The 25,239-nt window shown below is 42.6% G+C and overlaps 1 protein-coding gene across 1 annotated transcript in view; it reads left to right on the top strand.

Annotated features, from left to right (window-relative positions):
* The window catches only part of Gdpd1 (glycerophosphodiester phosphodiesterase domain containing 1), a 46,507-nt gene that overhangs the window by 2,698 nt on the left and 18,570 nt on the right, over window positions 1-25,239 (top strand). Inside the window, exon 2 of the mRNA XM_045159058.1 lies at window positions 14,324-14,366. Within this exon, the coding sequence (XP_045014993.1) occupies window positions 14,324-14,366 (43 nt within the window). The remainder of the gene's footprint in view (window positions 1-14,323; window positions 14,367-25,239) is intronic.

The raw sequence follows: 25,239 nt of genomic DNA, 5'->3' as shown, positions 1-25,239 counted from the left end.
GAACTGCAGGTGCATGTGCCATTTTGTGTATCTGGCTTTACATGGGTACTGGGCAATGTAACCCAGACCTCCAGGCTTTAGCCACTGAGCCATCTCTTTAGCCCTTAATTTTTTTAAAATTCAGGTATTAGTCAAGTATTAGTCATAGGTGATTAAAGAAGACTCATATCCTAGCACCCAGGAGGCTAAGGCAGGAGGATTAAAAACAAGTTCAAAGCCAGCCTGAGCTACTTAGTGAGTTCTTGTCTCAAAACAACAAAACAGGGCTGGAGAGATGGCTTAGCGGTTAAGCGCTTGCCTGTGAAGCCTAAGGATCCCGGTTCGAGGCTCGGTTCCCCAGGTCCCACGTTAGCCAGATGCACAAGGGGGCGCACGCGTCTGGAGTTCGTTTGCAGAGGCTGGAAGCCCTGGCGCGCCCATTCTCTCTCTCTCCCTCTATCTGTCTTTCTCTCTGTGTCTGTCGCTCTCAAATAAATAAAATAAAAAATAAAACAACAAAACAAAACAAAAGGGTTTTAAAGAGTCAACTCCCAGTGATTCTCCTACCTCTTCCTCCCAACTGTAGGATTAAAGGTATGCACCACCATACCTGGCAGAACTGCTTTATTTATTTTTTTAAAAATATTTTATATTTATTTATTTATTTGAGAGAGAGAGAGAAAGAGAGAATGGGTATTCCAGGGCCTCTAGCCGCTACAAATGAACTCCAGATGCATGTGCCACTTTCTGCATCTGGCTTTCGTGGGTCCTAAAGAATTGAACTGTGGTCCTTTGGCCTTGAAAGGAAGTGCCTTAACTGCTAAGCCATTTCTCTAGCCCTATTTATTTATTTTTTTAAAAATATTTTCCTTCTCTCTTTCTTTCTTTCTTTCTTTCTTTCTTTCTTTCTTTCTTTCTTTCTTTCTTTCTTTCTTTCTTTCTTTCTCCCCCCCCACCTCTCTCTCTCTCTCTCTTTCTTTAAGAAAGACAGGTGGATAGAGAGAAACAGGTGCACCAGGGCATTTAGCCACTGGAAATGAATGCCAGATACAGGCGCCACCTTGTGCATCTGGCTTCACATGGGTACTGTGGAATCAATCCTGGGCCCTTTGGCTTTACAGGCAAGTGCCTTAACCACTAAGCTATCTCTCCAGCCCACTTTTTTTTTTTCTTTCAAGGTAGGGTCTCACTATAGCCCAGCTGACCTGGATTCATTATGTAGTCTTACGGTGGCCTCGAATTCATGGCGATCCTACTACCTCTGCTCCCTGAGTGCTGGGATTAAAGGTATGTGCCACTGCACCTGGTTCTACATGATTATTTGAGAGAAAGTGAAGTCAAACCAATTCATGAGTGAAGACCTACCACTAAATAATTCTTTGGAGAGGAATTATGCTTCTTTTTAATTAGTCCCTTAGTTATTCTACAGGATGGTGCCATATGAGTATGAGTAATTTGCAGGCATAATCTTTGTGGAATTTAATCTTCTAGTTTTATAGCAAGTAGAATGATGTGGAAATAAGGGCTGATATGAGCAACTTACTTGTAAAACTACAGCATAGTTAATGGTAAAAAGGATGGGCACTGAAATCATATTGCTTGTAACTTTAGCTATAGTTGTTTTGTTGTTGTTTTTTAAATATTTTATTTATGGGCTGGAGAGATGGCTTAGCCGTTAAGTGCTTGCCTGTGAAGCCTAAGGACCCCAGTTCAAGGCTCGATTCCCCAGGACCCACGTTAGCCAGATGCAAAAGGGGGCACATATGTCTGGAGTTCATTTGCAGTGGCTGGAAGCCGTGGTGCACCCATTTTCTCTGTGTCTATCTGCCTCTTCCTCTCTCTGTCACTCTCAAATAAATAAATAAAAAACAAAAAGATAAAAAAATATTTATTTGTTTGAGACAGAGAGAGAGAAAGAGAGAATGGGCATGCCATGGCCTGTAATCACTGCAAATGAACTCCACATGCATGTGCCACCATGTGCATCTGGCTTAAGTGGGACCTGGAGAATTGAACCTGGGTCCTTAGGCTTCGCAGGCATATGCCTTAATTGCTAAGCCATCTCTTTAGCCCCTTTTATTATTATTATTATTATTATTATTGTTTATTTATCTTTTTTGGTTTTCTGAGGTAGTGTGTCACTCTAGCCCAGGCTGACCTGGGATTCCCTACGTAGTCTTAGGTAGCCTTGAACCCCGGTGATCCTACCTCTGCCTCAAGAGTGCTGGGATTAAAGGCATGCACCACCGCCCCCAGCTGTTTTTTTTAAATATTTTATTTATTTATTTATTTGAGAGAGAGAAAAAGAGGCAGATAGAGAGTGGGCATGCCAGGGCCTGTAGCCACTGCAAACAAACTCCAGACCCTTGCACCACCTTGTGCATATATATGGCTTATGTGGGTACTAGGGAATCAAGCCTGGGTCCTTAGGCTTCACAAGGAAGTGCCTTGACTGCTCAGTCATCTCTCGAGCTCTATTGTTTTGTTTTTGAGGTAGGATCTCACTGTAGCCCAGGCTCACCTGAAACTAACTCTGTAATCCCATGCTGGCCTCAAACTCACAGCAATCCTCCTACCTCTGCCTTGGGAGTTCTGGGACTGATATCATGCCCATCAGGGTTTTTTTAAATTTTTGTTTTTTGTTTGTTTGTTTGTTTTTCTGAGGTAGGGTCTTGTTCTTGCCCAGCCTGACCTGGAATTAACTATGTAGTCTCAGCCTTGAACTCACAGTAAGCCTCCAATCTCAGCTCCTTAAGTGCTGAGATTACAGGCCTGCACCACCTTGTCCAGCCTTTTCTTTTTTGAAGGTAGGATTTGGCTCTAATCCAGGCTGACCTGGAATTCACATGGAGTCTCAGGGTGGCCTTGAATTCACAGCGATCCTCCTACCTCTGCCTCCCAAGTGCTGGGATTAAAGGCGTGCACCACCACGCCCAGTGCCTTTTTTTTAAATATTTGTATTTATTTATTTGACGGAGAAAGAGGGAGAGAGGTAACAGGCATGCCGGGGCCTCCTCTAGCCATTGCAAACGAACTCCAGATACGTGCACACCCTTGTGCATCTGGCTAATGTGAGTCCTGGGGAATCAAACCTGGGTCCTTTGGCTTTGCAGGCAAACGCCTTAGCCGCTAAGTGCCTCTTTTGTTTGTTTGTTTGTTTGTTTGAGGCAGAGTCTCACTCTAGCTCAGGCTGACCTGGAATTTACTGTGTAGTCATAGGGTGGCCTTGAACTCTTGGCAATTCTCCTACCTCTGCCTCCAGAGTGCTGGGATTGAAGGTGTGTGCCACCATGGCCAGCCTAGATGCATGTGCCTCTTTATGCATTGGGCTCTACTTGGGTACTAGGGAATCAAACCCAGGCTGTCAAACTTTGCAAGCAAGTGCCTTTAACTGCTGAGCCATCTTTCCAGCTCTTGTGTGGTTTTGTTTTTGATACTGGATTTTGCTAGGTAGTATTATAAGCTTACTTCAAACTCACAATCCTTTTGTCTTGGTTAAGTGTTGGGATCATAGGCCTGAGCTGTTATGCCCTCTGCCTTAATCAGGTTTTCTTTCCTTAGGGATATTAAATACTTACCTCAGAGAATGGTTTTGAGGATTGTAAATACATAAAGTGCTAACCATACTATCTTCCCATGTCATGTTTGAACTCTACCCTTCAGCCACACCCTCAGGCTTTTTGACCACCTTGTCAGTATTTTATTAGTGGTTATGCAATCTAATAAATTTATAAGTAAGATTAAAATTATTGAAAGCTGGGCTTGGTGGTGCATGCCTCTAGTCCCAGCAGTCCAGAGTCAGAGGTAGAAGTATTGGTGAGATTTCAAGGCCAGCCTGGGACTACACAGTGAGTTCCAGGTCAGCTTGGACTAGAGTGAGACCCTACCTTGGAAAAATGAAAAAAAATATATTATTAGGCCTGATGCAGTGACATACACCTTTAATCCAGCATTTTCGAGGCAGAGGTGAAAGGATCATTGAGTTTGAGGTCATTCTGAGGCTACATAGTGAATTCCAGGTCAGCTTGGACCAGAGTGAAACCCTACCTCAAAAAATTAAAAAAATTTTTTTTTAATTAAGATGGGAAGCAGGGCTGGAGAGATGGTTTAGTAGTTAAGGTGCTGGCTTGCAATGCCTCATGACCTAGGTTTGATTCCCCAGCAGTACCCATGTAAAGCTAGATGCACAAAGTGGTGCATGCATCTGGAGTTCATTTGCAATGGCTAGAGTCTCTGGTGTACCCATTTTCTCTTTCTCTCCTTGAAAATAAATAAATAATTTTTTTTTTTAAAGTTGGCAAGCAGTGGCATATACCTATAATCATAGGACTCCATGAGGTGTGGAGAAAGGAGAATTAGGAGCTCAAGGATATCATCAGCAACAGTGTGAATTTAAGGCTAGTCTAGGCTACATGAGACCCTGTCTCAAACAAATCTAAATAAATAATATGGAAAGTACTAGCTACAGATGATTGGGCTTCTGTGTGAAAATGAAAATACTTAGTAGCAGAAGCCAATAAGTTAAAAAGGAGACATAAAGGGAAGAGAAAGGAAGGGAGGAGGGTACTTAATAGGTTGATATTGTATATATGTAAGTACAGTGATTGTGATGGGGAGGTAATATGATGGAGAATGGAATTTCAAAGGGGAAAGTATGGGGAGGAGGGAGGGAATTACTATGGGATTTTTTTTATAATCATGGAAAATGCTAATAAAAATTTTAAAAAAGAATATATTAAGTATGTAGGCTACTATGTATAATGGAAGAATAAAAAAAAATGGAAAGTTAAAAAAATAAATTGGCAGGCTGGTTCACCCAAATATTTATATGTATATATATTTAACTTTTTTTTTCGAGGTAGGGTCTCACTCTAGCTCAGGCTGACCTGGAATTCACTATGTAGTCTCAGGGTGGCCTCGAACTCACAGCGATCCTCCCACCTCTGCCTCCTGAGTGCTGGGATTGAAGCTATGTGCCACCATGCCTGGCTTATTTCATTTTTAATATATATTTTATTTATTTATTTGAGAGAGAGAGAAAGAGAGTGAGTGAGAGAGATAGGCATACTAGGGCCTCTAGCCACTGCAAATGAACTCCAGATACACGCATCCCCTTGTGCATCTGGCTTATGTGGGTACTAGGGAATTGAGCTGGGGTCCTTTGGCTTTGTAGGCAAATGCTTTAACCACTAAGCCATCTCTCCAGTCCTTACCCCAAATATTTTTTAAACTATTTTATTTACTTATTTGAGAGAGAGAGAGAGGCAGATAGATAGAGAATGAGTACACCAGGGCCTCTAGCCACTGCAAATAAACTCCAGATGCTTGCTCTACCTTGTACATCTGGCTTTACTTGGGTACTGAGGAATGGAACCTGGGCTACTTTGGCTTTGTAGGCAAGTACCTTAACCACTAAGTTATCTCTCTAACCCCCAGAATGTTTTATTTATTTATTGTTTATTTATTTATCTGCATGCATGTGTGTGTGTGTACTACTGCAAATGAATGCCAGATGCTTATGCCATTTTTTTTTAAAGACAGTGTTTCGTGTAAAGTTTTTCCCATCTCTTTTTTTTTTTTAAATATTTTGTTCATTTTTTATGTATTTTGAGAGTGACAGACAGAGAGAAAGACAGATAGAGGGAGAGAGAGAGAATGGGCAAGCCAGAGCTTCCAGCCTCTGCAAACGAACTCCAGATGCGTGCGCCCCCTTGTGCATCTGGCTACATGGGACCTGGGGAACCGAGCCTCGAACCGGGGTCCTTAGGCTTCACAGGCAAGCGCTTAACCACTAAGCCATCTCTCCAGCCCACTTATGCCATTTTTTAAAAAATGTATTTTATTTATTTATTTGAGAGAGAGAAAGGGAGAGAATGGATGTGCCAGGGCCTGCTGCAGCCATTGCAAATGAACTCCAGATGCATGCGCCCCCTTGTGCACCTGGCTTACATGGGTCTTGGAGAATTGAACCAGGATACTTTGGCTTTGCAGGCAAATGCCTTGACCATTAAGCCATCTCTGCTTATGCCACTTTTTGCATCCGGCTTACATATATGGCTTGGGAAATGAACCCTGGCCAACAGGGTTTGCAAGCAAGCATCTTTAAACACTGACCCGTCTTCACAGTTCTACCTGGGAAGACATTTAAACACATTTCAACATTATTTCAGATATTATAAATATTTCTTGATCCAGGCATGGTGGCACATGTGTGTAATCCCAGCACTTGGGAGGCAGAGGTAGGAGGATCGCCATGAGGCCACCCTGAGACTCCATAGTGAATTCCAGGTCAGCCTGAGCTAAAATGAGACCCTACCTCAACAAACAAAACAAAACAAATAAATATTGCTTGGGTACCATATTAAAAGTTAATGGGGGCTGGAAAAATGGCTTAGTGGTTAAGGCGCTTGCCTGCAAAACCTAGACCCATGTTCCACTCTCCAGATCCCACATGAGCCCAATGCACAAGGTGATGCGAACATGAAAGGTCATGCATGTGCACAAGGTGGCACACGGTCTGGAGTTTGATTACAGTGGCTGGAGGTTCTGGCATGCCAGTTCTCTATTACTCTCGCTCTTGCTCTCTTGCATTAAAAAAAAAAAAAAAAAAAAAAAGCCAGTCTGTTGGGCTTGCCTCAAAGAAAAAGTTTATGGGCTGGAGGGATTGCTTAACAGTTAAGACGCTTGCTTGCAAAGCCAAAGGACACAGGTTCGATTCCCCAGGAACCACATTAGCCAGCTGCACAAGGGGCCACATGTGTCCAGAGTTCATTTGCAGTGGCTGGAGGCCCAGCTATGCCCATTCTCTCTCTCTTCCTCTCTGTCAAATAAATAATTAAAAATAAAATTTAAAAAAAGTTTGTGGGCTGGAGAGATGGCTTAGCTGTTAAAGTACTTGCCTGCAAAGCATAAAGACACATGTTAGATTCTCCAGTACCCATGTAAGCCAGGTTCACATGCACAAGGTCACGCATGTGCAAAGTGGGCACACATCCCTGGAGTTGATTGCAGTGGCTAGAGGCCCTGGCATGCCAGTTTTCTCTCTCTGTCTCATAAAAAATTTTTTAAAAAGTTTAAATACTGCTTACTTTCCTTTCCAAAATTTAGAACCAATTTAGAAGTTAAATGCAAGTATCAAGGAGATGGAAATAAAAATACTAATTTTATTAGTAATACAGGTATTTTGGAGCTCTGGCATGTTCTCTTTTCATAAATGGAACTTAACAGTAAAATGAGGGTTTTTTTGTGGCATTAACAGAGCCTACTCTGGCTAACTGATGAGCAATTCTGATGAATAGTTTTGTTCCTCTCAAGGTTGGGCCTCTAACTTTAGAGGACTCTGAAGGGTTGACTAATGAATGGAAAGGCAGCCGGGCGTGGTGGTGCACACCTTTAATCACAGCACTTGGAAGGCAGAGGTAGGAGGATCACGGTAAATTCGAGGCCACCCTGAGACTGCGTAGTGAATTCCAGTCAGCCTGAAACCCTACCAAAAAAAAAAAAACGAAAGGCAGTTGAGCGCACTGCACTGGCATACCTTTTCTCCAGCACTTAGGAAGCAGATGTAGGATGATCCATACGAGTTCAAGGCCAGCCTGGGATGAAAGAGTAAATTCCAAGTCAGCCTGGGGTAGGGTGAGAGCCCATCTAAAAAAAAAAAAAAAGAAAGAAAAAGGAAAGGCAGCTCTTAGTCTCTCCTAACTATTTCTGTTCCGACGAAGAGTACTGTGGGAGGGAATAGAGAAAGGTTAAAAGTGTTATTTTCACTGTTTTCCCTTCTTGGGGACTGGTGAGCTGTTTCCCAGTACTAGGTGTTAGAAGAAATTAACATTAGATGTCTTCCCTAATATTTGCTTTTAAAGAGCCTTCTTAAGGTTTGAAGTGATTGTACAAGAATATGAAAATCATAAACACTAGAAATTTATTGTTGTTTTTCAAGGTAGGATCTCTCCCTAACCCAACCTGATTTAGAGTTCATTATGTAGTCTCAGGCTGTCCTTGAACTCACAGCAGTCCTCCTATCTCAGCCTTCCAAATCCTAGGATTAAAGGTGTGAGCCAGGCTTGGTTGTTTCATGACTTTCTATTGTTGTTGGTTTAAATAATCTTATAAACAGCAGATGAAACTATAGTTGTGTTCTAAGGTACACTCTTTAATTTAAAAATTCTAAATTGGCAATAATTGTAAGCCTGTAATTTTAGCACTAGGGAGGTAGAAGAAGGAAGATCAGTTTAAGGTCATTCTTGGCCACACAGAGTTTGAGACAGCCTGAGGTACATGAGACCTGTCTCAAAGAAAACAAAACAAAACAAAAATCAAAATGAAACAGGGATGGGGAAATGACTCAGCAGTTAAAAACACTTGCTTGTAGAGCCTGGTTTTGACTTCCTTGTATCTACATAATGCCAGGTGCACAAAGTGGCTCATTCGTTTGCAGGGATAGGAGCCCTGGAGAATGAAACCTTAATCCTTGCTTTTGTAATATATATGTACAGAGAGAGAGAGAGAGGGCGGGGAGAGAGAGAGAGAGATAGGTAGGTATGATTACATCTACCTCTGCTTCCTGAATGCTGAGATTAAAGATGTGTGCCACCGGGCTGGAGAGATGGCTTAGTGGTTAAGCGCTTGCCTGTGAAGCCTAAGGACCCCGGTTCGAGGCTCGGTTCCCCAGATGCACAAGGGGGCGCACGCCTCTGGAGTTCATTTGCAGTGGCTGGAAGCCCTGGCGCGCCCATTCTCTCTCTCTCCCTCTATGTGTCTTTCTCTCTGTGTCTGTAGCTCTCAAATAAATAAAAAATGAACAAAAATATTAAAAAAAAAAAAGATGTGTGCCACCCACTCAGGAGGCAGAGGTAGGAGGATCACCGTGAGCTCAAGGCTACCTTGAGAATACAGAGTGAATTATAGGTCAGCTTGGACTAGAGTGAGACCCTAACTTGAAAAAAATAACAAACCAACAAACAAAGGTGTGCACCATCATGCCTGGTAATAGAACTCTTTTTTTTTTTTTTTTTTTTTTTCCAGGTAGGGTCTCACTGTAGCCCAGGCTGACCTGGAATTCACTGTGTAATTTCAGGGTGGCCTTGAACTCAGGGATCTTCCTACCTGTCTTCCAAGTGCAGGGATTAAAGGGATGTGCCACCACGCCCAGCAAACATTTATTTATTTATATGAGAGAGAGGGAATGGGTATACCAGGGCCTCTAGCCACTACAATGGAACTCCAGACATATGTGTCACCTTGTGCATCTGGTTTACGTGGGTACTGGGGAATTGAGCCTGGATCCTTAGGCTTCACAGGCAAGTGCCTTAACCACTGAGCCATCTCTCTAGCCCCTGTTCATTTTTTTTTTTTTTTGAGAGAGAGAGAGAGAGAGAGAGACAGACAGAGAATGGGTGTGCCAGGGCCTACAGCTGGTGCGCTGAAGACGCATATGTTCCTCTAGGCACATGTGCAACATTGTACATTTGTGTCACTGTGCGTCTGGTTTATGTGGGATTTGGAGAATTGAACATGAGTTCTTAGGCTTTGTAGGCAAGCACCTTAACTGTTAAGATATCTTCCCAGCCCCCAGATATATATATATTTTTTGAGGTAGGGTCTCACTGTAGCCCAGGTGGACCTGGAATTCACTAAGGAGTCTCAGGGTGGCCTCGAACTCACGGCAGTCCTCCTACCTCTGCCTCCTCTGAGTGCTGGGGTTAAAGGCGTGTGCCACCACACCCGGCTCCCCAGATATTTTTTTTTAATATTTTTTTTGTTCATTTTTTATTTATTTATTTGAGAGTGACAGACACAGAGAGAAAGACAGATAGAGGGAGAGAGAGAGAATGGGCGCGCCATGGCTTCCAGCCTCTGCAAACGAACTCCAGACACGTGCGCCCCCTTGTGCATCTGGCTAACGTGGGACCTGGGGAACCGAGCCTCGAACTGGGGTCCTTAGGCTTCACAAGCAAGCATTTAACCGCTAAGCCATCTCTCCAGCCCCCAGATATTTTTTAATGTAACTAATTTTTAAAATTTATTTGTTTTTCTTGAGGCAGGGCTTGAATTTATGGCAGTCCTCTTACTACAGCCGCCTAAGTGCTGAGTTAAAGGCATGAGTCACCATACCTGGTTTTAAACAAGAATTATAGTTTTGAGTATGTGTGAATAACATGTATGTATGTATGTTTGCAGGCATTGGTCCTTGTCTTCCACCCCATTTGGAGCAGGGTCTCTTTTTTTAAATATATTTTTATTTATTTATTTGAGAGAAAGAGGCATTGAGAGAGAGAGAATGAGAATGGGCATGCCAGGGCCTCCAGCCACTGCAAATGAACTCCAGATGTATGTGCCCCCTTGTGCATCTGACTTATGTGGGTCCTGGAGAGTCGAACCAGGATCCTTTGGCTTTGCAGGCAAACGCCTTAACTGCTAAGCCATCTCTCCAGCCCCTGGAGCAGAGTCTCTTGTTCTCTGCTCCATTCACCTGGCTTGCTGGTGTGCGAGCTTCAGAAAATTCTTCTCTCTGCCTCCCTTTACTTTAAGCATACTAAGATTACAGAAGCCCACCATAGCTTCCTGCTTGTATGTGGGGTCTAGGGATTCAAACTCAGGTGCTCAAGTTTACCATGCAGGAACTTTATCCACTAAGCCATTTCCTCAACAGAAATATAGAACAATATAGAACAATTTTAGAACCCCATGAGTCCCTTGTTAACTGGGCATGAATGTGCACTCCTGTAAGTCCAGAACTCAGGAACCAGATAGTAGGACTGAGAGTTTAAGGACAGTCTGGGCTACAGAGCAAGACACTATCTCAAACAAAACAAAACAAAAAAAAAAAGTGTCTCTTGTTTCTCTTCCCATTCTTCCCTGTGTCCTCAGAAGCAACCCTACTTTTCTGACTTAAAATTGCTCAAGACAGCAGTTTTTCCAAGTGTGGTCTCTGAGACCCTTTTGTGGATCTGTCATACCCGCTGGAGTTTGAGTCCACCCTGAGACTACATAGTTCCAGGTCAGCCTGGGCTAGAGTGAGACCCTATCTTGAACCCCCCCCCCCAAAAAAAAAAAGAACAACTATTTTCAGCTGGATGTGGTAGTGCATGCCTTTAATTCCAGTGCTTGGGAGGCAAAGATAGGAGGATCGCCATGAGTTCAAGGCTACCCTGAGACTACATAGTAAATTCTAGGTCAGCCAGGACCAGAGTGAAACCCTACCTCAAAAAACAAAACAAACAAACAAACAAACCCCACTATTTTCATAAGATATTATTTGGGGTTGGAGAGAGAGCTTACTGGGTAAGGCACTTGCCTACGAAGCCTAGGGACCTAGGTTTGACTCCCCAGAACCCATGTAAGCCAGATGTACATGGTAGGGCATGTGTCTGGACTTCCTTTGCAGTGGCTAGAGGCCCTGGTGCGCCCATTCTCACTCTCTCTTAAATAAATAAGATGTTATTTTCCTATTTTCCTATACCTATGTTTGCACTGAGTACAAAATCATTAACTGGTAGGGCTGGATGTTGGCTTTGCATATTTGAGGCTGTGGTTCAACATCCAACCCTTAAAATAAAAGCATCAGTGAATATAACTGCTTTAGCACGTGTCAAAACAGTGTTCCCATGTGATGTACTAGTAGTGACTGTTGTGTTCTTCACCATCTTGTACACATGTTCTCACACACATAGGTATAATTTATTAGCAAGCTGAGAGAAAGGGAAAGAATGGGTGCCACTGCATTTTTAAAAAAATTATTATTTTTTATTGACAACTTATCCTTATTACAGTTTTCTTTCTTCTAGGTGCCCACTGCATTTTAACTCCAGATGTATGTGCCACTTTGTGCATCCAGCTTTATATGGGTACTGGGGAATCAAACCCAGGCCATTAGGCTTTGCAGACAGGCTCTCTAACCACTGAGCAGTCTCCCCAGCACCTCAGAGGTTTTGTTTGTTGTTTGTTTGTTTTGTTTCAGATAGGGTCTCACTCCAGCCCAGGATGACCTGGCACTCATTCTATAGTCCCAGGCTGGCCTCAAACTCATAGTGATCCTCCTACCTCTGCCTTCCCAGTGCTGGGATTAAAGGCGTGCATGATCACACCCTGCCCTGCTTGAGATTTTTTTTTTCTTTTAAATTTCTTTTACTTATGGGAGAAAGAAGAGACTTTTTTTAAAGGTCACATATTACATGGCTTGATTTATTTGTTAATTTTTATTTATTTATTTGAGAGCGACAGAGAGGGAGAGAGAGAATGGGCGCTCCAGGGCCTCCAGCCACTGTGAATGAACTCCAGACACATGCACCCCTGTGTGCATCTGGCTAACGTGGGTCCTGGGGAATTGAGCCTTGAACCGGTGTCCTTAGGCTTCATAGGCAAGCGCTTAACCACTAAGCCATCTCTCCAGCCCAAGATTCTTTTTTAAATTTTATTTATTTATTTATTTATTTGAGAGCTACAGACACAGAGAGAAAGACAGATAGAGGGAGAGAGAGAGAATGGGCGCGCCAGGGCTTCCAGCCTCTGCAAACGAACTCCAGACGCGTGCACCCCCTCGTGCATCTGGCTAACGTGGGACCTGGGGAACTGAGCCTCGAACCGGGGTCCTTAGGCTTCACAGGCAAGCGCTTAACTGCTAAGCCATCTCTCCAGCCCAGCCCAAGATTTTTTATAAAGTTTTATTCATTTTATTTATTTGAGAGTGAAAGAAGCAGAGAGAGAGAGAAAGAGAGAGAGAGAGAGAGAGAGAGGGAGAGAATGGGTACGTCAGGGCATTCACCCACTATAAACAAACTCCAGACGCATGTGCCACCTTGTGCATCTGACTTACATGGGTCTTGGGGAGTTGAGCCTGGGTCCTTAGGCTTCTCTGGAAAACCCCTTGACTACTAAGCCATCTTTCCATCCCTTTTTTATAAAGTTTTAAGCCCGATGTTATTTTTGTTTTGTTTTGGTACTTAACAGTTTTTGAAGTTAATTTTACTTAAGGATTTCCTTATTCATGCTAGACATGGTGGCCTACTCTTGTAATTTACTTGGGAGATTGAACCAGGAGGATTGTCAAGAGTTTGAGGCTAGGGCTGGAGGGATCGCTTAGTGGTTAAGGCATTTGCCTACCAAGCCAAAGAACCTAGGTTCAATTTCCCAGGACCCACATTAACCAGATGCACAAGGGGCGCATGCTCTGGAGTTTGTCTGTAGTGGCTAGAGGCCCTGGCGTACCCATTCTCTCTTTTTCTTTCTCTCCCTCTTAAATAAATAAATAAAAATAAAATACTAAAAAAAGACTTTGAGGCTAGCCTGGGCTATGTAGTGAGTTCCAGGTCAGCCTGGACTATAGTATGAAACCTGGTCTTGAAAAACTAAAATTGCCAAGTGTGGTGGCGCAAGCCTTTAATCTCAGCACTTGGGAGGCAAAGTAGGAGGATTGCATTGAGTTCAAGGCCACTCAGACTACATAGTGAATTCCAGGTCAACCTGAGCTGCAAAAAAAAAAAAAAAAGGAAAACTGAAAATTAAGTCAGACGTGGTAGTGCATTCCTTTAATCCTAGCACTGAGGAGGCAGAGGTGGGAGGATCGCTGTGAGTTCGAGGCCAGTCTAAGACTATATAGTAAATTCTAGGTCAGCCTAGGCTAAAGCAAGACCCTACCTCCAAAAACCAAAAAGAAAAAAGAAAAACTGAAAATTGAGGTACTGGGGGAAATAGCTCAGCAGTAAAAAGCACTTGCTTGCAAAGCCTTCTAGCCTGGGTTTAATTCGCCAGCCACCCACATAAAGCTGGATGGGCATTCATTACCAGGACCAGGAGAGCCTCATGAACCCATGTGCAGGCACACCCACCCACCCACCCACACACACACACTCTGCACATGTGTGCATGCAAATAAATATTTTTTAAACCTGAAAAATTCAAAGGGCAGCTGGGCATGGCACACTCCTTTTTTGTGTTTGTTTTTGTTTTTGTTTTTCTGGGTAGGGTCTCGCTCTAGCTAGGCTGACCTGAAATTCACTGTGTAGTCTCAAGGTGGCCTGGAACTCAGGACAATCCTCCTACCTCTGCCTCTGCCTTCTAAATGGTGGGATTAAAGTCATGTGCCACCACTCCTGGTTTATTAAAAAAAAAAAAAAAAAAAAAAGGAGCCAGGTGTGGTGACTTGCCTTTAATCTCAGCACTCTGGGAGGCTGATGTAGAAGATACCAGGAGTTCAAAGCCACCCTGAGCTGCAGAGTGACTTCCAGGTCAGCCTGGGCTAGAATAAGACCCTGTTTCAAAGGAAAAACAAAGCCATTCCAATTCCTAGAAGAATACAACAAACAAAATGGCAGATAAATAAAGTTTAAATATCATGTTTTAACAGGTGCTGGAGAAAACTTGGAGAATACAATGGCAGCCTTTAAGCAGTAAGTATATAAAATGGTACTCTCTTTTACAGTTTTATTGAAATGAATCACAAAGTGAAGAGATTGTACATATATTGTTAGATTATTATAGTCGCTTCTATACAGTGGTATAGAAAAAACAATGGGCGGGAGGGATGGCTTGGCGGTTAAGGGGCTTGCCTACAAAGCTGAAGGACCCAGGTTCAATTCCCCAGGGCTTCCAGCCACTGCAAATGAACTCCAGACATGTGTGCCCCCATTGTGCATCTGGCCCCTTGGAAATGTTTTATACTGTCTTTTTATTTATTTTTTTATTTTTTTTATTTTTTTAGCCAGGATCTCACTGAAGCCCATACTGACCTGGAACTTACTCTGTAGCCCAGGTTGGTCTCTAGTCCACAACAATCCTCCTGAGTGCTGTGGATTCTAGGCATGGGCCACTATGTCCTATCATTTGCTTGTTTGTTTAGAGACAAAACCTCACTGTGTGGTGGCCTGGAACTCATTATGTAGACCAGACTGTCCTCAAAACTGAACTGATTGATCCTTCAGCCTCTGCTTCCCAAGTGCTAGGATTACAGATGTAAGCCACCACATCTGACACCTTTGGGTATGTAAAACCTGATTTTTTTTTGAGACATGCACCACCACACCCAGCTTGGAATGGGACTTTTATTTTTTATTTATTTATTTATTTATTTGAGACCAACAGAGAGAGAGAGAGAGAGAGGGAGGGAGGGAGGGAGAGGGAGAGAGAAGGGGTGCATCAGGGCCACCAGCCACTGCAAACAAACTCCAGATGCATGCTCCACCTTGTGCATCTGGCTTATGTGGGTATTGGGGAATCAAGCCTCGAACAAGTGTCCTTAGGCTTCACAGGCAAGCGCTTAACTGCTAACCCAACTGTCCAGCCTAAAACCTGATTTTTATATAGGCTAGGCTGGCTTTGAACTCATTATGTGTCCAAGGGTGACACTGATCTACTGATCTTCCTGCCTCCACTTCCCAAATGCTAATATTGCAGGTGATCACCACTATGCCTAGTAAAACCTGGTTCTTAAGGACTAATAAAACTAGGTTATTAAACTGGGCCGCCATAATAAATACCCATAGGACAATTTGATCCCTATGGTATATGAGTGGTAGGAGAACGAAGCAAATTTTAGTAGCAATACCTAGAAGTATAAGTTGGCAGACAGTCAAAGTAATTAGTTGGTGCCCTGGTTCTCATAATCATCATATTTTTAAAAATATTTATATTTATTTGTGAGCAGGAGAGAAAGAGAATGGGCATGCTAAGGCCTCTTGTCTCTACAAACTAGGTACATATAATGCTTTACATGGGTACTGAGGAATTGAACCTGGGCTGGTAGGCCTTGCAGTCAAGTTCCTTTAACCACTGAGCCATTTCTCCAGCCCTATGATAAAAAAATATATAGGCCAGATATGGTGGCACACGCCTTTAATCCCAGCTCTCGGGAGGCAGAGGTGGGAGGATTGCCATGAGTTTGACGCCACCCTGAGACTACATAGTGAATTCCAGGTCAGCCTGCGCTAGAATGAAACCCTACTTCTAAATATATATGGGCTGGAGAGATAGTTTAGTGGTTAAGGTGTTTGTCTGTGAAGCCAAAGGACCCAGGTCTGATTCCCCAGGACCCACATAAGCCAGATGCACAAGGTGGCACATAACGTCTGAAGTTTGTTTACAGTGGCTAAAAGCCCTGGTGCGCCCATTCCCTCTCTCTCTCACTCTTGCTCTCTGCCTCTTTCTCTCTCTCAAATAAATAAAGCAAATAAAAGAAAATACGGGGGCTGAGGAGGTGGCTTAATGGTTAAGGTGTTTGCCTGCAAAGCCAAAAACCTCAGTTCAATTCCCCAGGACCCATGTAAGCCAGATGCACAAGGTGGCACATGCATTTGGAGTTTATTTGCAGTGGCTGGAGGCCCTGGCATGCCCATTCTCTTCCTCTTTCTCTGCTTCTCCCTCTCGCTCTCTCAACAATATAAAAAGACAATTAAAAAATTTTTTCTTAAAAAGAAAATATGGTTTAAAAAATATTTTTGTTAGCTGGATGTGGTGGCACACGCCTTTAATCCCAGCACTCGGGAGGCAGAGGTAGGGGGATCACAATGAGTTCGAGGCCACTCTGAAACTACATCATTAATTCCAGGTTAGCCTGGGCTAGAGTGAGACCCTACCTCAAAAAAAATTTTTTTTATTTACATGAAGAGAGACAAAAAGAGAGAATGGGCGCACCAGGGCCACCAGCTCCTGCTACAAACTACAGATGCATTTGCCACTCTGTGCACCTGTCTTTATGTGGGTTGGGGGAGTCGAACCTGGGTTGTTAGGCTTTGTAGACAAACACCTTAACTGCTGAGCCATCTTTCCAGCACAGTTATTTTTTATTTATTTATTTATTTTTTTTGAGGTAGGGACTCACTGTAGTGCAGGCTGGCCTGGAATTCACTAGGTAGTCTGAGAGTAGCCTTGAACTCACAGAAATCCTCCTACCTCTGCCTCCTGAGGGCTGGGATTAAAGGTGTATGCCACCATGCCCAGCAAAAAAAACTTTATTTTTTCAAACAAAAGATATGTTTATTAACTATTATCTGAAGCACAGCTGGCTCTACAAATTATGTTAATGGTAAAAGTTTTAGAGTAATTACTTCAATACTAATTATCTCATCTATGAACTGAGAATTAAAATACAATCTTGGACTGAAGAAATGGCTCAGCTATTAAGGTGCTTGCCTGTAAAGCCTAGTGACCCAGATTTAATTCCCCAGTACCCATGTAAAGCCAAATGCACAGTGACTTATATACCTGGAGTTTGTTGACAGCAGCTGGAGAACCCTGGTGCATCCATTCTCTTTCTCTGTCCTTTCAGGCAAATGAATAAAAAACTTAAAAATATAATCTCATATTGTACATACCAAGGAATAAGTAAAATTAAAATCATTTCCTTAATATAGAACCTTTTGGAAGATTTCTTCATTGTTTAGTGGTTCTTTTCACCATCTTTTTGTTTTCTGTTTGTTCTTTTTTTTTTTTTTAACTAGAGCTCTTTATTATTTACTAATTCATTTTATTTTACTTAGTTAAAATTTTTTTGTTGTTTGTTTTTCAAGGTAGGGTGTCACTGTAACCCAGGCTGACGTAGAGTTTATATACTCTCAGGGTAGCCTTGAACTCACAGCAATCCTCTTACCTTTGCCTCCCAATCACTGAATTTAAAGGCATGCACCACCATGCCCGGCTAAAAAGCCTTTTTTTTTTTTTTTAATTTAATTTGTTTATTAGAAAGAGAGAGAGAAAGAGGCATATAGAAAGAGAGAATGGGCATGTCAGAGCCTCCAGCTGCTGTAAACAAACTCCAGAAGGATGTGCCACCTTGTACATCTGGCTTACATGGGTACTGAGGGATCAAACTTGGGTCCTTAGGCTTTGCAGACATGAGCCTTAACCAATATGCCATCTCTCCAGCCCTATTATTTTTTTTAAAGATTTATTTTTATTTATTAGATACAGAGAGGAAGAGAGAGAGTATGGGTGCACCAGGGCCTCTAGCCACTGCAAACAAACTCCAGATGCGAGCGGCATTGAAATGGTTCAGAGTGCAACCACTAGAGGTGGAGTTCAACTCCTGACTCTGGCACATACCCAGCTGGTTATTTACCTTATGCCTCTACTTATCTACAACATAGATCTACATTAGCACTCTTGTCTTCTCTCACCGTATGTTCTTCTTCTTCTTTTCTTTTTCTTTTTTTTTTTTTTCTTTTGGAGGTAGTGTTTCACTCTAGCCCAGGTTGTCCTGGAATTCACTATGTAGTCTCAGGGTGGCCTCAAACTCATGTCAATCCACCTACCTCTGCTTCCCAAGTGCTGGGATTAGAGGCGTATGCCACAATGCCTGGCTCTTACCTTATATTCTTGTATTTTACACTCCAAGCTGCTGGAATGTCTTTGTTTTCTTTTGTTTGTTTGTTTTTTAACTTATATTGAGAAAGAGAGAGAAAGAGGCAGATAGAAAGACAGAGAGAATGGCCAGCACTCAGGAGGCATAGGTAGGAGGATTACTGTGAGTTTGAGGGCACCCTGAGACTACATAGTGAATTCCAGGTCAGCCTTGACTAGAGTGAAACCCTACCTTGAAGAAAAAAAAAAAAAAAACAAAGAGAAAAAGAAAGAGAATGGGCACACCAGGGTCTTCAGTCTCTGTAGATAAATTGCAGATGCATATACCACCTTGTACATCTAGCTTACATGGGTCCTGGGGAATTGAACCTGGGTCCTTTGGCTTTGTAGGCAACCACCTTAACTGCTAAGCCATCTCTCGAGCCCCTCTTTTGTTTTTTTTGAGGTAGGGTCTCGCTCTAGCTCAGGCTTAGAATTCACTATGTAGTCTCAGGGTGAACTTCAACTGACTGCCACCACACCTGGCAAAGAGACAGGAGAATTTTCCAAAAGCTCTCTATAGTAGTAGTGAACAATAAAACAGACCCTATCTCAAATGAGGTAGAAGGAGAGGACCCAAAAGTTGTCCTTTCTCTGTCCTCCACCCATTAATATCCATATTCACTCCACTCACACTTATGAATACACATATAACAAAAATAAATGAATAGTATCTTTTTATTTTTGCTAACACACACACACATATATTTATATATGTATGAGAGTACAAGAATGAGTATGGGGCTGGAGAGATGGCTTAGCGGTTAAGCGCTTGCCTGTGAAGCCTAAGGATCCCCGTTCGAGGCTCGGTTCCCCAGGTCCCACATTAGCCAGATGCACAAGGGGGCGCACGCGTCTGGAGTTCGTTTGCAGAGGCTGGAAGCCCTGGCGCGCCCATTCTCTCTCTCTCCCTCTATCTGTCTTTCTCTCTGTGTCTGTCGCTCTCAAATAAATAAATAAAAAATTAAAAAAAAAAGAATGAGTATGGGCATGTAAACTACAGATGCATGGACTACTTTGTGCTTCTGGCTTTACCTGGGTACCAGGAACCTGGGTCAGTAGGGTTTATAAGCAGACAACTTAACCACTGAGTAATCTCACCAGCCCCAATAGTGTTTATTCCTTTTTTTTTTTTTTTTTTAAGGTAGAGATGCATCAGTGGGTAAGAACACCTATTGGGTAAGCATGAGGACCTGTGTTTAATCCCTAGCAGCCAGATAAAAAGCAAGGGCATGGCAATCCCAGAGCTGAAGGGGAGCAGAGACAGGAGGATTGATGCCACTTACTCATCAACCACGCTAGCTGCAAAATAGCTAGCTCTCTGTCTCAAGGAAATAAGGTGGAAGAGTAATATAAGTGAACACCCGACCTCTTCTGGCCTCTGAATGTATTCATGTAGACACATGCATCTGCACATACACATGCATGCATACAACATATACTACATACAAAAAATTCCTAGTGAATAAATAAATATAAATAAAGAAATGTAATAAATAAGTAAATACAATTTAAAACTTTAAAGAAGAAGGCTGGAAGGTGACTCAGCAGTTAAAAGTGTTTGCTTGCAAAGTCTGATGGCCAGGTTTGATTTCCCAGTCCTCACATAAAACCAGATACAAAGTAGGCATGCATCTGGAGTTTGTTTGAACTGGCAAAAGCCCTGGTATGACCATTCTCTTTCTCTCCCTCCCTCCTCACTTTCTCTCTGTTTGCAAATTAAACAAAAATTTTTAAAAATCCAGGTGTGGTGATGCACGCCTTTAATCCCAGTACTCTGGATGCACAGATAGGAGGATTGCCTTGAGTTCAGGGCCACCCTGAGACTCCATAGTGAATTCCAGGTCAGCCTGGGCTAGAGTGAGACCCTACCTTGAGAAACAAAAACAAACAAACAAAAAAAAACAACAACACTTTATGGGCTGGAGAGATGGCTTAATAGTTAAGGCATTTGCCTGCAAAGCCTAAGGACCCAGGCAGGTTTGGTTCTCCAGAATCCACATAAGCCAGATGCACATGGCAGTACATGTGTGTGAAGTTCGTTTGCAGTGGCTAGAGGCCCTGACACACCCATTCTCTGTCAAATAAAAATAAACAAATATTTTTTAAAATGCTGGATGTGGTGGTGCACATCTTTAATCCTAGTACTGGGCAGCAGAGGTAGGAGGATCACCATGAGTTCAAAGCTACCCTAAAACTAATTCCAGGTCAGCCTGGACTAGAGTGAGACTCCACCTTGATAGCCCTCCCAAAAATATAAATAAATAAAAATAGCCGGGCAGCCAGGTGTGGTGGAGCACGCCTTTAATCCCAGCACTTGGGAGGCAGAGGTAGGAGGATCACCATGAGTTTGAGGCCACCCTGAGACTCCATAGTGAATTCCAGGTCAGCGTGGGCTAGAGTGAGACCCTACCTCGAGAAACCAAAAACAACAACAAAAAAAAAAAAAAATAGCCGGACATGGTGGCACACACTGTTAAGTCCAGCGCTCAGGAGGCAGAGGTAGGAGGAGTGCTATGAGTTTGAGGCCACCTTGAGATTACATAGTGACTTCCATGTCAGCCTGAAAAACCAAAATAAGTAAATATGTTTTAAAAAATTAAAATAGGGCTGGAGAGATGGCTTAGTGGTTAAGCGCTTGCCTGTGAAGACTAAGGACCCCGGTTCGAGGCTCGGTTCCCCAGGTCCCACGTTAGCCAGATGCACAAGGGGGCGCACGCGTCTGGAGTTCGTTTGCAGAGGCTGGAATCCCTGGCGCGCCCATTCTCTCTCTCTCCCTCTATCTGTCTTTCTCTCTGTGTCTGTCGCTCTCAAATAAATAAATAAATAAAAATTAAAAAAAATATTTAAAAAAAAATAAAAAATTAAAATACACTTTAAAGCCAGGAATGGTAGCACACACTTGGGAAGCAGAGGTAGGAGGATCCCTGACAGTCGAAGCCGCTCTGTAACTACAGAGTGAGTTCCGGGTCTGCCTGGGCTAGAGTGAGACCCTTCCTGGGGGAAAAAAAAAAAATGAAACAAAATAATAATAAATTTAAAAAGTGAAATAAATGGCCTGGGCATGGTGGAGACAGGAGGATCAGGAGTTCAAGATCATTGTTGGTTATATAGTGAATTCTGGGCCAGTCTAGGCTACATGAGAATTTGTTTCACAAAAAATTAAAAAAAAAAAGATGGGCTGAGGAGATGGCTCAGTGGATAAAGCACTTGCCACTCAATCCTGAGTATCTGAGTTCAAATCCCAGATCCCACAAAAGAACCCAGAAGTCATGCTAGAGGCAGAATTTCCCACAAGTGAGGACTAGCACCCAAAAGTTGTCCTCTAACCTCCACACATGGGCCATGGAATGGGTGCACCTGCACTCACACATACACCAAAAATAAATTCATATGGCTGGAGAGATGGCTTAGCAGTTAAGGCACTTGCCTGCTAAGCCTAAGGACCCAGGTTTGATTCTCTAGGTCTCATGTAAACCAGATGCACGTGGTGGCATATGCGTTTGGAGTTCATTTACAGTGGCTAAAGGCTTTGGTGCACTCATTCTCTCTCCCTCTTTCTTTCTCTCAAATAAATAAATAAAAAATCTTTAAAACATTAATTAATTAATTAATAAAAAATGACTACAAAAATATAAAAAAGAGAGCCAGGCGTGGTGGTGCACTCCTTTAATCCCAGCACTTGGGAGGGAGGCACAGGTAGGAGGACCTCTGTGAGTTGGAGGCCAGCCTGAAACTATGGAGTAAATTCCAGGTCAGCCTGGACTAGAGTGAGACCCTACCTCAAAAAACAAAAACAAACAAACCATATATATATATATATATATATATATATATATATATATTTATTTATTTATACTTATATTTATACTTATATTTATATATGGAGAGAGATTCAATCTCTCTCTCTCTCTCTCAAAGTCAGGCATGGTGGTGCAAACCTTTATTCCCAGCACAGAGGTAAGAGGATCTACTGAGACCACAGAGTAAGTGTCAGGTCAGCCTGGGCTACAGTGAGACTCCACCTCAAACAAAGAAATAAATATCAGTTGACATATGAGTGCCACCAGCAATGTCCTAGTTGCTACACTTTCTTCTTGACACTTAATATTATAAATCCTTTTTTGTTTGTTTTTCGAGGTAGGATCTCACTCTAGCCAGGCTGACCTGGAATTTACTATGTAATCTCATGGTGGATATTATCAATCCTTTTGATTTTAGCTATTCTAATTGGTATGAAATGCTATCTTTTTTTTTTTTTCCTGGTTTTTCAAGGTAGAGTATTGCTCTAGACCAGGCTGACCTGGAATTCACCATGTAATCTCTTAGGGTGGCCTGGAACGCACAGCAGTCCTCTGCCTCCCAAATGCTGGGATTAAAGGTGTGCATGACCATGCCCTGGCTATAGTACTATTTTGTAAAGTTGTTTTTTTTTTTTTGGCTGGGTGTAGTGGTACACACCTGTGCCTGCCTCCCTTCACACTTTATGATGCCCACCAAGATTACACGAGCAGGTCACAGCTTCCAACTTTTTTTTTTTGTTGTTGTTTTTTGATTTTTGAGGTAGGGTTTCACTGTAATCTAGGCTGACCTGGAATTCACTCTGTATTCTCATGGTGGCCTTGAATTCACATCGATCCTCCTACCTCTGCCTCTCGAGTGCTGGGATTAAAGGTGTGCACCACCATGCCCGGTTTACAGCTTCCAACTTTTTTTTTTTTGAAATTTTTTATTTATTTATTTGAGAAGGAGAAAGAGGGAGAGAAAACGAGCATACCAGATCATCCAGCTGCTGAAAACAAACTCCAGATGCATGTCACCTTATATATCTCTGGCTTACATGGATACTGGGGAATTGAACTTGGGCCTTTAGCTTTATAGGCAGGTGCTTTAACTGTTAAGCAATCTCTCCAGCCCCCAAGTTGTTTTTGAGGTAGGATGGTACTCTGGCTCAAGCTGACCTGGAATTCACTATGTAGTCTCAGGCTGGGCTTTGAATTCACAGAGGTCTTCCTACCTCTGTCTCCCAAGTGCTAGAATTAAAGGCATGCTCCCCCATGCCTGGCCCAGCTTCCCAACTTTTTATGTGGGATCTGGAAGTCAGAACTAAGTCAGAGTTACACAGAAAGCACTTTACCCACTGAGCAATCACCCTAGCTCTGCATGTTTTTTTGAGCCCAGGCTCAGCTGAAGTTCACTCTGTAATCTAGGCTTTTCTTGAACTCAGTAACCTTTCTATGTCAGCCTCTTGAGTGCTGAAATTAAACGGATATGCCACCATGCCTGGATTATTATTTCTAATTCTTGGACAAACTTGTTAGCTCATGAATTATTTTCCAAATTAAATTTTCTTTTTAATATTTTATTTATTTATTTGAGAGAGAAAGAGACAGAGTGTGGGGGGAGGAGAGGGAGAGAGACAGACAGACAGAAAGACACACACAGAGAGAGAACAGGCATGCCAGGGCTTCCAGTCACTGCAAGCAAACTCCACATGCATACACTACCTTGTACATCTAGCTTACATGGGTACTGGAGAATTGAACTGAGGTCCTTTGGCTTTGCAGGCAAGTGCCTTAACTGGAAAGCCATCTCTCCAGCCCCCCAAATTTAATTTTTTATTCTATGTTCTAAGAGGATTATTCTAGATTATTTTATGTTGTTTTATAATGTCCCTTTCTTTGGGATCCATTAATGCAACTTTCTTTTTATTTTTTACTCAGTCATCTTTATCTCAGTACACAGGAAGAGCACAGACAGTGTCTTACACGAACTGCCTCTGGTCCTGTCGTGACAAAGCTCTCTTCCCCTTATAAGCCCACTGTCAGTCTACACGTCTTTCTGCATTTAGGTCTTTCAACCCTGACCAGAATGGCCCATGAAACTCTGCTTGCAGCATTGTAAGACATCGCTTAGGCCAGAGTTTCAAATCCTTCCATATCGCACCTGCAAATCAGTTCCAAAAAGACCAAAAGCCACAGAGGTGTTTCTTCACAACTACCCCTTTCTTCTGGTACCAATTTTCTGTTGTTGTTACCTTTTGGTAAATAGCTGATGGCAGGAATGTTTTTCTTTTGGCTTGTAATCTAAAGAGGATGTTTAATGATGGCAGGAGAAAACTTGGGATGAGCAGATGCTGGTCATCACCTCTGCCACAGCAGGTGTAAAACAGCAGGGTCTCACTCTATAGCCCAGGCTGGCCTTGAGTTCATTGTGTTCCTCCTATCTCATCTTCCCAAGTGCTAGTATTAAAGGTGTGTGTCCCAAGTGCTGGGATTTTAGGCATGTACCACCAGCCTTGCCTTAATAGTATGCTGGGTGATAATGATAATGACAAAAGCAGCCATCCAAAACCAGGCGTGGTTATGCATGCCTTTAATCCCAGCACTTGAGGGAGGCATAGGTAGGAGGATCATTGTGAATTCAAGGCCACCTTGAGACTACAAAGTGAATTCCAAGTCAGCCTGAGCTAGAGTGAGACCCTACCTTGAAAAACCAAAAAACAAAACAAAACAAAACAAAACCCAAAAAACAAAAACCCACAGCCATTGTTGTCCTGTTTTTTAATACTTTCATTTCGTAGATGTGGAAATTTTACCATAAGAGGCAAATATACCTGCTTAAAAGTATAGTAATGCAATGCACAGTGTATCAGCAACTGGTACCCAAATCTGCTCTGGTCAAGTATTGTTTTTTTGTTTTGTTTTTGTTTTTCGAGGTAGGGTCTCACTCTGGTCCAGGCTGAAAGTATTGTTTTTTTATTTTTATTTTTTTTTTTTTGAGAGAAGAGACAGAGACAGAATAGGTGCTCTAGGGCCTTTTAGCTGCTGTGAACAAGCCCCAGTCACATGCACTCTATTGTGCACATGTGCGACATTGCACGCTTGTGTCCCTGTGCAATGGCTATGTGGGACCTGGAGATTCAAACAT

This window comes from Jaculus jaculus, chromosome 9 (genome assembly GCF_020740685.1).
Source record: "Jaculus jaculus isolate mJacJac1 chromosome 9, mJacJac1.mat.Y.cur, whole genome shotgun sequence".
NCBI classification, from domain to species: domain Eukaryota; kingdom Metazoa; phylum Chordata; class Mammalia; order Rodentia; family Dipodidae; genus Jaculus; species Jaculus jaculus.
This window is presented reverse-complemented; position numbering and strand designations above follow the sequence as displayed.